The sequence below is a fragment of the Narcine bancroftii genome, chromosome 3, assembly GCF_036971445.1.
Source record: "Narcine bancroftii isolate sNarBan1 chromosome 3, sNarBan1.hap1, whole genome shotgun sequence".
NCBI classification, from domain to species: Eukaryota; Metazoa; Chordata; class Chondrichthyes; order Torpediniformes; family Narcinidae; genus Narcine; species Narcine bancroftii.
The window spans coordinates 243887582-243903833 of NC_091471.1; the positions used below are offsets into that span (position 1 = coordinate 243887582).

The following is a 16252-nucleotide window of genomic DNA, read 5'->3' on the forward strand; positions in this document are numbered from 1 at the left end:
TATGCTGGGTTTCTTGAAAAGCATGATACTGAACCTTCAAGGAAACATGCCACCTTGGATTTGGACCTGCGCAATGAGACAGGAAAATTAGCAATCTTGTAATTAGGGATCCTTTAGGAAAGAATGATCACAGTATGATTAACAACTTTAATCTCAAATGACCCCAAAATCCTCCACTCTGCCCCTTCCCTCATCCCTCAGTCGCAGTCCCATCAGTTATTGCCTTCTAGGAATTCCCTCCTCTTTTTTTTTTGAGAGGGCAGGTTACCAGATCCCTATTCGTCAAGATTTTGGGACCAGTTTTATCCACCTTTGGGTCCAAATTAAGGTTAAAATCCCATCCTATCAATATTTTCCCCTGCGTATCTACAATCTTCAAAAAATATCTTTCATAAACTTTTGATCCTCTTCATTAGGTGCATATATATAAACCAAATTCCAGAATTCTGAATATATCTGACTCTTTATCATTACATACCTCCCTGCTGGATCTATTATTTCCTCCTCTATCTTGATTGGTACATTTTTATTGATTAATATAGCTACACCTCTGGCCTTTGAGTTATATGATGCTGCCAATACGTGTCCTACCCAGTCTCTCCTTTATTTATTATGTTCCACTTCAGTTAGATGCATTTCCTGCACGAATGCTATACTTATTTTTTTCTTTTTTCTGTAAATTTAATAGCCTTTTCCTTTTGATTTGGTTATGTATTCCATTAATATTTATAGTCATATAGTTCAACATGGCCATCTCATACTCTGTTTACACCTCATTTCCGCTTCCTCACCACCACTTTCCCCTTTTCCCCATTTTCATTTCTCAGTTTTCCCTTTTTGAACTCAATGTATGACAACACTTCTAAAACATAAAATTTCAACAACTCCCACATCTAAAATTCCCTTAACCCCAAATGTCCCCCCCTCCCTGAGTTGCCCCTTGTCCCTTGCTGGGCAACCACAACTCCCCTCTCCATTCGGATTGCGAACCCGCTCGCAAGTGTCAACTGATTTCGCAGTGACTGTTATTCTCTCCCACTCAACCCCCTCCAGAAAAGACTTTTATCTTCACATTTAACAAAGCTCACCCTTTTTTCTTTTCTTTTTTTCCCTCCTTTCCCCCACCCTCCCTTATTTCCCTTTCCTTTCCCTTCTTTAGTTCTTACTTATACATTATTTTTACATCTTTATATGTAGTTTGTCATCATTCTTCTTTCTTGTTACATCTCTTCATCTCTCTTTCTGTCTTGCAGGCATTCTGCAAATTCTCTTGCTTTTTCCGGATCCGAGAACAGTCTGTTTTGCTGCTCCGGGATAACTATTATAAGCACAGCTGGATATATTAACATAAATTTATAGCCTTTTTTCCATAGGATCAATTTTACTATGTTAAACTCTTTCCTAAAGTAGTTCAAAACTTATGTCTGCTTAAAAAAAATAATTTTTGACCCTTCTTTTCCAATGGTTTTTTGTCTTCTCTAATTTTATTCCTTGTCCTTTCCAATATATTTTCTCTTGTCGTGTATCTCATAAATTTTACTAAAACGGATCTTGGTTTTTGTTGTGACTGTGGTTTCGGGGCTAATGTTCTGTGTGGCCTTTCTATTTCCATTCCTTTCTGCATTTCTGGTATTCCCACGACATTTGGGATCCATTCTTTTATAAATTCTTTTATATTTGTGCCTTCTTCATCTTCCTTTAGGCTCACTATCTTTATATCGTTTCACCTACTATAGTTTTCCATTATATCCATCATCTGAGCTAACAACTCTTGTGATTCTTTAACTTTTTATCACTTTCTTTCAATTTTCTTCTTAAGTCATTCACTTCCATTTCTACAGCTGTTTCTCATTCTTCCACATTTTCTAATCCTTTCCCTATTTCTGTCATGACCATCTCTATTCTACTCACTTTTTTCTTCTGTACTTTTAATTTTTCTTTTCATTTCACTAAATTCTAATGTCAACCATTCTTTTAATGCTCTCATTTGTTCTTGAAATTTTTTAAAATCTATATACTGTCCATCTATTTTACCTCCTGTTCCTCTGTGCAGAAATTGGTCTTCTTCTTCTTCTTCTTCTGTGTGTGCACGTGTGTTTGTGTCTTCTACTTCTCTTCCTTGTATCTGTGACTTTTCTGACTTTCTTGTTGAGCTGCTTGTCTCAGTTTGTTGGGTGTTTTTTTGCATAGCTTCTTATTGTTGGTCCTCTTCTTCTGGTCTCGTTATCTGTTGGGCTTCCTGTTGCTGTTTTTCTTTCTTATGACTCCCTTTCCCATTGCTTTCCATTTCTTCCAGCTGAGAGCCCTGCTGTCGGGCATCTCTCAGCTGGCCATGCTGTTCACTCCACAGATGGGCCCCCCTCCCGTCAGTGTTCTCTTTTTCCTTGGTGTGCGCATTGCGCACTTCTGTTTGGCTCAGAGAGCCATATTTGCATTCCGGCAGTCGGGAGGGCGTAACCCTGCGGGGTCACCACTAACCTCGGGGAGCAGGCTCCTCTCTCCATGGCGGCTCCTGCCTCTTCATGCCGGTAAGGCCTTCTCCTTTCTCTTCCAGTGTCTTTCCTTCTTTTTTTCCCGTTGATTTTGCTTTTTCCTTCTTGGGTGTCATTTTCTTTCTTTTCTCCACATCTTTATCTTTTATTTGTTGTGTTTTGTGTTTCTTGAACTTTGCGTTTTCTTCTTTTCTGGAGAGGGCTGGTATTCTCCTACCGGCCACTATTCCATCACGTGACTCCTCTCAAAGCCTGTCTTACTAATCGAGCTCGATTTCTTTGAGGCAGAAGTAAAACTGTAAAGATGTTTGTTGGAGGGAAACAGAAGCAAATTGGAAATAGGTCAGCATTTTTAAAAATGCATTTTGTCCCAAGGTTAATCAAATGATTTGTAAAATTCTAATGTAACACATGACAATTTAATATTAGCAAAACCTCAAAAATGGATGTCAAGGATTGCAATGAATCCATTCCCCTGTTAGTTGAATTGGTTTTTTTTTCAGAATTTGTCATGAATATGACACAAAATTTGTTGTTTTGCAGCAGCGTTAAAGGTGAAAATATTGCTATAAATTACAGTTTAAAAATAAATGGATTAGTACAAAAAAAAGAAAAATTGAGGTAGGGTCTGGAGTACATTGTCCATTTGGCAATCTGATGGCAGAGGGGAAGAAGCCCCTGTACCACCTTCTTCCTGGTGGTAGCAGTGTGAAGAGGGCATGGCCTGGGTGGTGGGCGTTCTTGAGGATCGAGGCTGCTTTCTAAAGACACAGCCTCATGTTGATGTCCTCAATGGGGTGAAGTCTGGTGCCCATGATGTCACAGGGCAAGCTAACAACTCTCTGGAGTTTTTTTTTTCTGTCCTACGCTTTGGCACCTCCGTACCAGACTGCAATGCAACAGAGACAAACACACTTTTAATAGCTTCCAATCAATGGCCGGTAGATACAATAGTCCTCAGGTGAATCTGAGGTAAGGTGGGAAAACCAGGGCTTCTATTGGGGTGAGTGAGGTTGGAGCCAGCCATCAGAACAACACAGACGGTGAATTCCAGTTCACTGCACAGACAATGATGCAACCAGACAGAGTGCTCTCCAAGGTACACTTAAAGAAGTTTGCATGAGTCTTTGGTGACATACCAAATCTCCTCAAGCTCCTTACGAAATATAGCTGCTGGCGAGCCTTCTTCATGATTGCAATTTCATTGAGGTCCAGGACAGATCTTCAAAGATGTTGACTCCCAGGAATTTGAAATTTTTAAACCTTTCCACTGCTGACCCCCTCGACAATGACTGGTTTGTGCTCTCCTGATTTCCCCCTTCCCCCGATGTCCGCAATGAGATCTTTAGTTCTGCTGACGTTGAGTGCAAGGTTGTTCTTGTGACACCACTCAACTTGCTGATTCAGCATTTATTGTCATAAACATGTCATGAAATTTGTTGTTTTCCTGATGCATCTCCTTTCTGGGTTTAGCAGTGTGAAGAGAGCAAGGCCTGGGTGGTGGGGGACCTTGAGGATAGAAGCTGCTTTCTAAAGACTCTGTCTCTTGTAGATGTCTCGATGGAGTGGTCTGATGCCCTTGACGGCTGAGTTCACAATTCTCTGTAGCCTTTTCTTGTCCTGTGTATTGACACCTCGGTACCAGTCAGTGATGCCACCAGAGTCATCTCCAGGGTACACTGTAGAAATTTGCAAATGTCTTTTGGTGACAAGCCAAATCTCCTCACCAAGTATAGCCCCTGACAAGCCTTCTTTGTGATTGCATCGACACAGAGGCCTCAGGACAGATCTTCAGAGATGTTGATGCTCTGGAATTTTAACTTCTTTACCTTCGAGAAGGACACGTTCACGATCCCTTGATTTCCCCTTCCTCAACTTCGCAGTCAGTTCCTTAGTTTTGCTGACATTGAATGCAAGGTTTTTGCTGTGTCACCACTCAACGGGCTGATTGATCTCGCTGCTTTCTCGCTGACAGCAGTGATCCTGCCAACGACTGTCACCTGATCGCGTAAAGTGAAATTTTATTCACAGGAGTTTGTGCCAATGCTACTCTGAAGCATATTATATTTGATATAATATTACCATTCTGATGACTGCATAAATGGACTCTTGTGTTCACACATTTTATCTTCCTCTGTCTACAGCAAAGAGTTGCACCAAATTCTACAATGTCCCTGGAAACAGTGGTATGCTTAACAAAATCTGTCAAGGTGAAGTATGCAAATGTGCTGAAGGTAAGATACATTTTTTCTTCTTAAAATATTTTTATTGAGTTTAACATACCATTCATATGCAAAACATTAAAAAGCAAGACAGAATAAGAAGGTCTAGATTCCATCCCTTAATAATAATTGTGATCTATAAACCTATAAATCAACTAATTATTCTTGCAACAAATCCCAATATCTTAAAAATAAAAGGATATTATTCAGGATAATTATAATTAAACTAACAAATCCATTTATTGAAAGGAAAAAAGTACCTAAAACTAATCCACCCATCCCCCATCCTCTAATCAAGATTACAGGAAAAATACGAAGATGGATTAGGTCATGACATCAAGGAAACGGACAGAACAGCCCTAGAGCACCCGAATCCTCTAAACCATGCCAATCCTAGCTGCCCGCCCATCTGAGCTCCCGACGCCCCCACCATGGACACTCGCCTAGGCCCCTAACCCCATCAGAACTCCCAATGCATCAAACAAAGTGATCAAAAGTATTATGTAGGTAATTGTCAACCCCTTAATTTTTACCCTAAAATAATTGGTGCTCAAAATGTGACTATTACACATGTATAGTCGGTACTTTGGTTGAGATTTAAGATTACTTTATTATCATGAACCTGCAATATTACATAACATTACCTTCTACCTGCCTTGAGGAAGCCAAAAGTCGCCATTAATGTCGCCTGGCTTCCCTTACAGTAAGAGAGCTAGTCGCCCAGGAAGAATCTGGTGTCTTCTTTCAGCTGACTATTTCCATGAAGATCGAGGGAAGGCAAGATAAAATCCTTTTAACCTGGTGTGGTCCACATTGGATTCCACACCCACAGTCCTGTGGTTGACTCTTTTATCTTCCAAAATTGACTCTTTCTCCATTCCCCACCCCCCCAATGGTCAATGAATGTTGACCCAGGAGGTAACGTTCATGTCCTAAGAATGAAATAAAAACAGAGGTGGGGAGGAGCTGACAACAAAAGCAAAATGCAGACAGAATCAAGAATCAAAATTCAGGATGGGGCAGCACGATTAGTTACAATGGCAGCCAGGGCTGCAGTGCTGCCGGAACTCCGGCCCGCTCAGGGCAGTGGCGGCACAATTCGGGATCAATGGCAGTCTGCTTTACCCATAATCCCCCACACAGCTCGAACTGCTCTGTCAGCATCAGGGGAACGTGAATACGTGTGTGTCTCTCCACCCCCTGGTGCTATTTTCTATTCTGGACATACCTGTTAATTCCACAACCGGTCATCTTTATAGTCCTGCAGTTTGCTGTCAATTATACGACACCAAATTCACCAAGGCCGGGTCTTGTGAGACTTTCTTGTCACCATATTCTGGAGAGCTCTAGCACCTAAAAAATTTGCACTGCACCCCTGACACTAGCGACTGGGATTTGAACCTTGATCTGTCTGTAAGGAGTTTGCACGTTCTCCCCATGCCTGCGTGGGTTTTCCTCGGGGGCTCCAGTTTCCTCCCACCCTTCAAAAACATACCAGGGTTGTAGGTTAATTGGGTGTAATTGGGCGACACGGGCTTGTGGGCCGGAGGGCCCTGTAAGCGTGCTGTCTGTCAAAAATTTTTTTTAATTACCGTGCAAGCTGAAAAGTGTTTGGATGCGATATTGAAAGCCGAATGAGAGAAAAGAAAATGTTGAATATGGAGCATTCCAGCTTTCTCTTTAATGAATGAAGAACTTTAACATGCACACAGAGATAGTTCAGAAGATATATTCTTCTTCCTTCGGTTTCTACAGGAAGCTGCATTTCAATAAAGCCAGAAAATGAGAACCCTGCCAACCGTGATGATATGTCATGTGCCCCAGGAACAGATTACGGTAAATTCATCCTCAATCAAACAATATTATTTCTGACTGAACCCACGGACATCTTTATCTAATCATGCACGATCTGTGTTGATTAAAATTGATTTTTAGCACTACTTGTAAATAGTGGCTGCTCTCGTCTTCTTTAGAGGTTTGGTCTAAAATTGCCCATTCAAATCTGATCTCGGCAGATGTGGGACAATTCAAGTAATTACATAAAATGTAGTTAAAAATATTATTAATAATGATAATTGTTAAATGACTGAATTGCTGCAAACCCCACCTGGTTTATGAAAGAGTTTCCAAATATATACTTAACTGCAGCGTAATAAGAGGTAGAAAATGTGTTCTTAGTAAATGTTCGCCATCCAGAGTCTGATATCCAAGACGTAAAGAAGAGAGAGAGTGTGAGGGAGGGGACAAGGGAGGGACCAAGGATGAGAGGGGAGGCAAGGGTGAGAGAGGGGGCTAGGGCGAGGGAGGGCGAGAGAGAGCAGGGTTGAGAAGAGCGGGGGGGGCCAGGCGATCAGGCTGGGTGAGGGCGGGCGAGGGGATGGGCATGTTTGAGGGTGAGCGAATGCAAGGGCAAGGGAGGGGGTGAGAGAGGAGGCGAGGGCGAGAGAGAGGGTGGGGACAAGAGAGGGGGCAAGGGTGAGAGGAATGGGGGCGAGAGGTGGGAGAGCTTTGCTCCAGTCCAATATGGGAGATCAGTGACCAGCCAGGAGTTGCTAACATATACCAAATGTTAATATCTACTGCCCAAGTTTATCAATCCATACTCTAATTACAACAATTAAAAATATGGAAGATTTTTGCTCAAAATGCATCTTGTTTGGAAAATGTTTAACCTTCACAGGGGACATAACTTCCGTGAAAATGAAATTACATTCAGTGTTGCTCTATTGTGAGATTCGGGCTTTGCTAGAGGCTCCCGCATGATTATCTGCCGGGCTTTCAAGCTGGGCCTTGTGGCTCCCTTCATGTATCCCGTTGAGTTGGACTTGCATTACCCTTTATGAACTCTCCTGTTCTTTCTTGGCAACCCCTAGGGAGCCGCTGCAGATATTATTCTGTACAGGGGCTGTGGAGATCTGAGGGGCATATCCCATCAGAAATCACAAGGATTCTTTTTCAGAACTTGGTGCCATTCAAATTTAGACATGCAGTGTGGTAACAGGCCCTTTCGCCCCACCAGTCAGTGCTGGTCATTTACACCTAAATGACCCAAGGTGTGTTTTTTTGGAGGGTGGGTGGAAACTGGAGCAAATAGAGGAAACCCACATAGATCACCTGGAGTACAAACTCCTCACAGACAGCGCTGGATTTGATCCCGGGTTACTGGCGGTGTAACACTGTTCCTCCAACCGTGCTGGCCCAATTTCAGATTTTTCTTGCAGAGAGATCCATGCATGGTTTCCAAGCCACTGTTTTTGAAATGTGTACATTTTTCTTCCAGTTTACAAAGTGACATTTTTGGAAGAAAACAAGAGAGACAATTACATATACTACAACATGAAACTTCTAGTCCGTATCAAAGAAGGTGAGTGACGTTTATAGTAAAAGCATACAAATGCTGGAGAAACTCAGCATGTCAAACAGTGCATTTATATAGCAAAGGTGAAGATACCTCACCAAAGTTTCAGGCTGGAGTCCTTGATCAAAGTGTGGGGGAAACGTGAGAGATGTCCGAACAAAAGTGGGAAGGAGGGTGGTGAGGGTGAGAGATGATTGGGGGTGGGGGGGGGGGAATGGACTGCAGGAAAGGGAGGAAGAGTCTAGGCTAATGGAGAGAGGAAGTAGGAACTCAAAAGAGGCGGGGGAAGGGGGGATAAGGCAAACTGATTAGTGGAATGCTGTGAACTCCATGTTAATGTCCTGGGGTTGGAGAGTGCCCAGACGAAAAATGAGGTGTTGTTCCTCCAATCTGCAGGTGGTCAGGGTGAAATAGTGTGAGAGGCCATAGACAGACATGTAAGTTTGAGAGTATGAATCAGAATTGAAATGGTTGGCTACGGGGAGGCAGCTTTTGTTGCAGACGGAGAGGAGGTGCTGGGGGGAAGTGATCTCCTCATCTGTCACTGGTCTCTCCCATGTAAAGAAGGCCACAGAGGGTGCACAGATGCAGTAAATGAGTTCTTTGGAGGTACAGGTGAAGTTTGGGACCTCGGACCGTGGTGAGGGAGGAGATGTATGAGAGAATGTCAGCAGGTGTCCAAACAAAAGAGATGGGGGTGAGTGGCAAAGGCAGGAGATGATAGGTGAGGAAGAGAGGGAGTGAACAGCAGTGATCATGGGGAGGTTGGATAGAGGGGGAAAGGGGAAGACTGGAAAGGGGAAGGGGAAAGAAAGGGAGAGCAAGTTTAGCAGAAAGTAGAAGTCAATGTTAAGGTTTTCTGGCTGGAGACATCAAATAAGAAATTGTTTCTCCAATCTGCGGATGGTCAGAGTGGGACACTACACAAGGCCAAGGACAGACCCGTGAGTCTGGGAGTGCATCTCAGAATTGAAATGGTTGTCTGCTGGGAGGTCTCTGTCACTGTTGAGAAGGTGCTCAGCGAAGCAATCCCCTAATCTGTGACCGGTCTCTCCGCCGTAGGGATCTCTACACCGACATGAGAGTACAAATGCATAAAATTAGCTTTCAAAGGCATGTGACACTTCATGGTTTTGGATACTTGAAGCATGTTAAAAATATGACAGGAAACCACAATAATAGTTTATATGTTTTTAAAAAAAGGTACGGGATAGGATCATTTTCAGGCGATTTTCATGACCAGCAGCCGAAAATCCTAGAATACACCCAAAAGTGTTTGGGAAGCAAAATCTTTGTTGTTCATCGTTGCTGGTATCCTTTAAAGTTTAAAACACATGTAGAATTAAATCAGAAACACAATGAAAAGTTTGAAAAGGTAAATAACATAACATATAATAACAATTTACAGCACGGAAACAGGCCATTAAGCCCTTCTAGTCCGCACCGAACCAAACACCCCTCTCTAGTCCCACCTCCCTGCACAATGCCCATAACCCTCCATCTTCTTCTCATCCATATACCTGTCCAATCTTTTCTTAAATAATACAATTGATTCCGCCGCCACTATTTCTCCCGGAAGCTCATTCCACACGGCTACCACTCTCTGAGTAAAGAAGTTCCCCCTCATGTTACATCTAAACCTCTGCCCCTTAATTCTTAACTCATGTCCTCTTGTTTTAATCTTTCCTCCTCTTAACGGAAATAGTCTATCCACATCCACTCTGTCTATCCCTTTCATAATCTTAAATACTTCTATCAAATCCCCTCTCAACCTTCTACGCTCCAAAGAATAAAGACCTAATCTGTCCAATCTCTCCCTATACTCTAGATGCTTAAACCCAGGTAACATTCTGGTAAACCTTCTCTGCACTCTCTCCACTCTGTTTATATCCTTCCTATAATTAGGCGACCAGAACTGCACACAGAACTCCAAATTAGGCCGCACCAACGTCTTATACAATCTTAACATCACCTCCCAACTCCTATATTCCATGCAATGATTGATAAAGGCCAGCATACTAAAAGCCTTCTTCACCACCCTATTCACGTGAGTTTCTACCTTCAGGGAACGATGTACCGTTACTCCTAAATCTTTCTGCTCTTCTGTATTCATCAATGCTCTCCCATTTACCACGTATGTCCTGTTCTGATTCTTCTTACCAAAATGAAGCACCTCACACTTATCAGCATTAAATTCCATCTGCCATTTTTCAGCCCACTTTTCTAAGCAGCCCAAATCCCTCTGCAATCCTTGAAAACCTTCTTCATTATCCACTATTCCACCTATCTTAGTATCGTCTGCATATTTACTAATCCAATTCACCACCCCATCATCTAGATCATTAATGTATATAACGAACAACAATGGGCCCAATACAGATCCTTGAGGCACACCACTAGTCACCGGCCTCCAACCTGACAGACAATTATCCACTAAGATAGAGGAAACTGAACCAGACCAAGGAAGAATGTAACCCTCATAGTAGATGCCTCCTTAACATCAGTCCCTAAATAATAATTGGAAGATAAAAGAGATTTTCACATCATTAAACCAGAATGTGCTCCTCTTGCACTTCAGGAGGTTCAGACTCTTAATTCCATGTCCCAAATGGGACAATCTCTGGACTGTCGTCAATCATTGCCTTTGGGGATCAATTCACTGTTTTCTCATATAATTTTTATGCTTCTATGGAACCAACACAATGCAACATAAATGTTCACCTGGCCATTTTAACCATATAACCACTTACAGCACAGAACAGGCCAGTTCGGCCCTACTAGTCCATGCTGTAACAAATTCCCACCCTCCTCATCCCACTGACCAGCACCTGGTCCATACCCCTCCACTTCTCTCCTCTCCATGTAATGATCCAGTCTTTCCTTAAATGTAACCAATGATCCCGCCTCGACCACGTCTGCCGGAAGCTCATTCCACATCCCTACCTCCCTTTGCGTAAAGAAATTTCCCCTCATGTTCCCCTTATAATTTTCCCCCTTCAATCTTAAACCATGCCCTCTAGTTTGAATCTTCCCCACTCTTAATTGAAAAAGCCTATCCACATTTACTCTGTCTGTCCCTTTTAAAATCTTAAACACCTCTATCAATTTCCCCCTCAATCTTCTATGCTCCAGAGAAAAAAGCCCCAGTCTGCACAACCTTTCCCTGTAACTCAAACCTTGAAATCCTGCCAACATTCTCGTGAACCTTCTCTGCACTCTCTCTATTTTGTTTATCTTTCCTATAATTTGGTGACCAAAACTATACTCAGTACTCCAAATTTGGCCTCACCAATGCCTTGTACAATTTCATCATAACCTCCCTATTCTTGAATTCAATACTCCGATTTATGAAGGCCAACATTCCAAATGCCTTCTTCACCACACCATCTACCTGAGTATCAGCCTTGAGGGTACTATTTACCATCACTCCTAAATCCCTTTGTTGCTCTGCACATCTCAATAGCCTACCATTTAATGCATATGACCTATTTAGATTTGCCTTTCCAAAATGTAACACCTCACACTTATCTGTTTTAAATTCCATCAGCCATTTCTCAGCCCACACCTCCAGCCTTCCTAAATCACCTTTTAATCTACGGTAATCTTCCTCACTGTCCACAACACCACCAATCTTTGTATCATCCGCAAACTTGCTTATCCAATTCTCCACCCCAACTTCCAGATCGTTAATATATATATATATAAAACAAACAATAGTGGACCCAGGACCAATCCCTGAGGAACTCCACTAGTCACTGGCCTCCAATTGGACAAATAGTTTTCAACCACTACTCTCTGACACCTCCCATCCAACCATTGCTGAATCCATTTCACTACCTCCTTATTTATACCTAATGCCTCCACCTTTTGTCCTAACCTCCTGTGGGGAACTTTGTCAAAAGCTTTCCTAAAGTCTAAATAGACAACATCCACAGCTTTCCCTTCATCAACCTTTTTTATAACCGCCTCGAAAAACTCAATCAGGTTTGTCAAGCATGATCTACCCCTGACAAAACCATGCTGATTACTCCCTATCAATCCCTGTACCTCCAAATATTTGTAAATACCATCCCTCAGAACACTTTCCATCAACTTTCCCACCACAGACGTCAGACTCACAGGCCTATAATTCCCAGGTTTACATTTGGACCCCTTCTTAAACAGCGGAACCACATGCGCCACCCTCCAATCCTTTGGCATTACTCCTGTGGCCAGTGACATCCTAAATATCTCTGTTAAAGGTCCACAAGCCTCCCTGAGTGTCCTTGGGATTATTTTGTCCGGTCCCGGAGATTTATCCACCTTTATCTTTTTCAAAACAGCCATCACTACCTCCTCGGTTATCCTTATATGCTTCATGACCTCCCCACTATTTTTCTTTACTTCAACTGGTTCAATATTTTTTTCCCTAGTGAATATCGAGGCAAAGATATCATTCAAAATTTCCCCCATTTCCTCTGATTTCTCACTCAGCCTACCCTCCCCATCCACAAGGGGTCCAATTTTATCCCTCACTAATCTTTTACTTTTAATGTACCTATAGAAACCCTTTGGATTTATTTTTACTCTGTCTGCCAAAGCCTCTTTGTGCCTTTTTTGGCCTTTCTAATTTCTTTCTTAAGATTCCTTCTACACTCCTTGTAGTCCTCCTTCAAATTCTCAGCTCCCTGCTCTTTATACCTCTTTTACACCTCCCTTTTTCTCCTAACCAAATTTCCAATATTCCTCAAAAACCAAGGCTCCCTATGACTTCCAGCTTTTCCTTTGATCCTCACTGGGACATATCTACTCTGTACCTTCAAAATTTCTTTTTTGAATATCGTCCATTTTTCATTTACATCCTTACCTGAAAATATCCTGTCCCACTCAATACTCCCCAAATCCCTTCTTATTCCTTCGAAATTTGCTCTTCTCCAATCCAGAACCTCAACTTTAGGCCCCTCCTTGCTCTTCCCTAAACCTACCCTAAAACTAACAGAGTTATGATCACTAGACCCAATTTATTCTCCAACATTAATGTCCGATACCTGACCTAGCCCGTTCCCTAACAGGAGATCCAGTATTACATCATCCCAAGTCGGTTCTTCTACTAATTGATTTAGAAAACAATCTTGAACACATTTAACGAACTCCAGCCCATCCAGCCCTCTAACCGTATGGGTATCCCAGTCAATGTGAGGGAAGTTAAAATCTCCCATGATCACTACCTTATGATTCTCACACATATACATTATATCCCTACAAATTTGTTCCTCTAATTTTCTTGGCCCATTTGGTGGTCTGTAATACACCCCTATTTGCACCCTCATGCCTCCTTCACCCCTCAATTCCACCCAAACAGCCTCACTGATGATCCCTCCAGACCATCCTGCCACCTCACAGCAGTAATGTGCTCCTTAACGAGCAGAGCAACTCCACCCCCTTTTTTTTTAACCCCCTGATCTATCACATCTAAAACAAATGTATCCTGGAATATTAAGTTGCCAGTCCTGCCTCTCCTGTAGCCAGGTCTCACTAATTACCACAATATCATGACCCCAAGTATCTGTCCATGCTCTAAGCTCATCTACCTTGTTCACTATGCTTCTTGCATCTCAGAGAATGACCCTCACATATATTCTCTTTTCTACCTTTTACCCTAATCTCCATCCTACCTTTGTTATCGTTATTATTCCTATCTAGGTGGCCATGCTCCCTTGATACTGCTCTCACACTCTGTTCCCCACCCTCCTGCCAAACTAGTTTAAACCTTCCCCCACATCTCCAGCAAATCTGCTTGCCAGCACATTGGTCCCCCTCCAGTTCAAGTGGAGTCCGTCCCTTTTGTACAGGTCCGACCTTTCCCAGAAGAGATCCCAATGATCCAGAAATCTTATCCCTTGCCCCCTGCACCATCTCTTTAGCCACGCAGTCATCCTCCACATCCTCTTATTTCTACCCTCACTAGCGCATGGCACCGGCAGCAATCCAGAGATTACTACCTTGGAGGTCCTGTTTTTTAACTTCCTACCTAATTCCACATAATCCTGTTTCAGGACCTCATCCCCACTTCTAACTAAGTCATTGGTCCCCACATGGACCACGACTTCTGGCTGTTCTCCTTCCCCTTGCAGAATGCTATGAACTCGATCAGAGATATCTCTGACCATGGCACCAGGGAGGCAACAGACCAACCTGGATCTCCGATCTTGTCCCACAAACCTTCTATCTGTCCCTCTGACTAATGAGTCCCCAACTACAAGTATCCTATTCTTATCCTTCTTTCCCTTCTGAACCTCAGGGGCAGCTCCTGTGCCAGAGACCTGACCCCCACGACTCGTCTCCGATAGGCTATTCCCCCCAGCAGTATCCGATGCAGAATACATGTTGCTGAGTGGCATTTCCACAGGTGTACTCTGCACAGGCACTCTCCCTCCAAACTATGGTACATAGTTTGTAATATAGACACTAGCCAACAATAAGATCACAAGATAAAGGAACAGATGTAGGCCATTTGGCTCTTCAGGTCTGTCCGCAACTCTGCCCTGAGCTAAACTGTTCTCACATCTCACGAATTCCGGCCATTTCCCTTGATACCCTGACTAATTAGATACTGATCAATCTGCTTCTTAATCTCCCCCCACATCGGGCCTTCACAGCTGCATGAAGCAACAAATTCCACAAATCCACGAACCTCTGGCTAAAGATAATTCTCCTCATCTCTGTTTTAGCCACAGTTTAGCACATGGCCAAAGATGAAGTAATTGAACAATGGTGGAACAGGATGGATCTTACACTGTGAAATTTTTTTTGTTTCAGGAAGCGATCAGATCGTGGCAGGGGATGTGAGACAATTAATCACACACGCCAACTGTGCAGACATCTCCAGACTGGAACTGAATAAAGACTACCTAATAATGGGACGAAGCTCTGACCTGTGGCAGGATGAGGAGAGGTAAGCTGCAAAATCAAAATAATTGTTACCGTTGTTCATTCCTCAGCTTCCTTGCATAATTAACCTTTGAATATGCGAGAAATACACAGAAAATGAAACCAATATTTGCACAACTTTTTATTAGATTAGAATCTGAAGAGATATCAAATTCTCAGATTACTCATTTAGATCCATTCCCTGAACTAAATGGAAGGGAGTTGCATTCACTAACTGGGAACGCTGCAACACTTTCCAACCAATGCATGGCTGATCATTTGCCTGAGTGCTACTTTCCTGTACTAACGTCATCACTCAACCATAGCCTTCGTGGGCATGGTTTCTCACTTCGGGATTCAAACATCGTCTCAGCCCTGAATTCCTGGATCTTACATAGACTTCTCATCAATTCAGAATGCATTTGTCAAATGCTTGCGACTAGTTCTCTCGTGCATTTTCTTTTCCCTCATAATGCTTGTGTTTCACAATTTCAGAATAAGATATCTAATTGGAGAAGACACTTGGATCGAAAGGTGGCCAAATGAAGCGGAATGCCAATCTCGGAAGTACAGGCAACTCTGCCAAGACCTTGAAGAATTTAATGAAAACCTTCAGCTTTTTGGGTGCCCAACTTAATTCCTTTACCACTTAAGTTACTAAAAAAAAAGATTTTGAACTCAACAATATTAAAAAAACCTACATTAAGTCAAGAACTTTTAAAAAAATTTTTTTGCTGCCAAAATGTATTGCATTGAGTACCAGAGAACGCTGTTTCGTCGGGTTGCACTAGTGGAATCAGATGACAATAAACTTGCCTTGAAAATTTGATGGAATCATATTTAGCAGTACTACATTGAGTACATGTAAACAGTCTCTGGATTGAAAAATCTAGCCTGTTATAGAACAAGGTTAACGGCTTGTTGGCCTGTCTATAAAAGATTACAGAAGATTGTCTTTAAGTTGATTCAAATGTCCAGTGAGTCAATGCTGCCCAATTGATCTATGACCATATAACAATTACAGGACGGAAACAGGCCATCTCGGCTCCTCTAGTCTGTACCGATTTAAGTGAACTCCACTAGGCCCACCTACCAGCTCTCTGTCCATAACCCTCACATCCCCTCCCGTCATTGCACTCATCCAATCTTCTCTTAAATGACAAAATTGACCCTGCTGCAACCATCTCTTCCAGAAGGTCATTCCACTCAGCCACCACTCTCTGAGTGAAGGAGTTTATGTTAAGTCTAATGTTTTGCCCCCTAACCCTTAT

The 16252-nt window shown here is 42.5% G+C and overlaps 1 protein-coding gene across 1 annotated transcript in view; it reads left to right on the forward strand.

Moving 5' to 3' along the window:
* Positions 1-15808, forward strand: part of LOC138758436 (complement C3-like) — a 120175-nt gene extending 104367 nt beyond the window's left edge. Inside the window, exons 37-41 of the mRNA XM_069927346.1 lie at positions 4637-4726; positions 6470-6550; positions 7995-8078; positions 14871-15006; positions 15477-15808. Of these exons, the coding sequence (XP_069783447.1) occupies positions 4637-4726; positions 6470-6550; positions 7995-8078; positions 14871-15006; positions 15477-15618 (533 nt within the window). The 3' untranslated portion in view covers positions 15619-15808. The remainder of the gene's footprint in view (positions 1-4636; positions 4727-6469; positions 6551-7994; positions 8079-14870; positions 15007-15476) is intronic.
* The last annotated feature ends 444 nt before the right edge of the window (positions 15809-16252 follow it).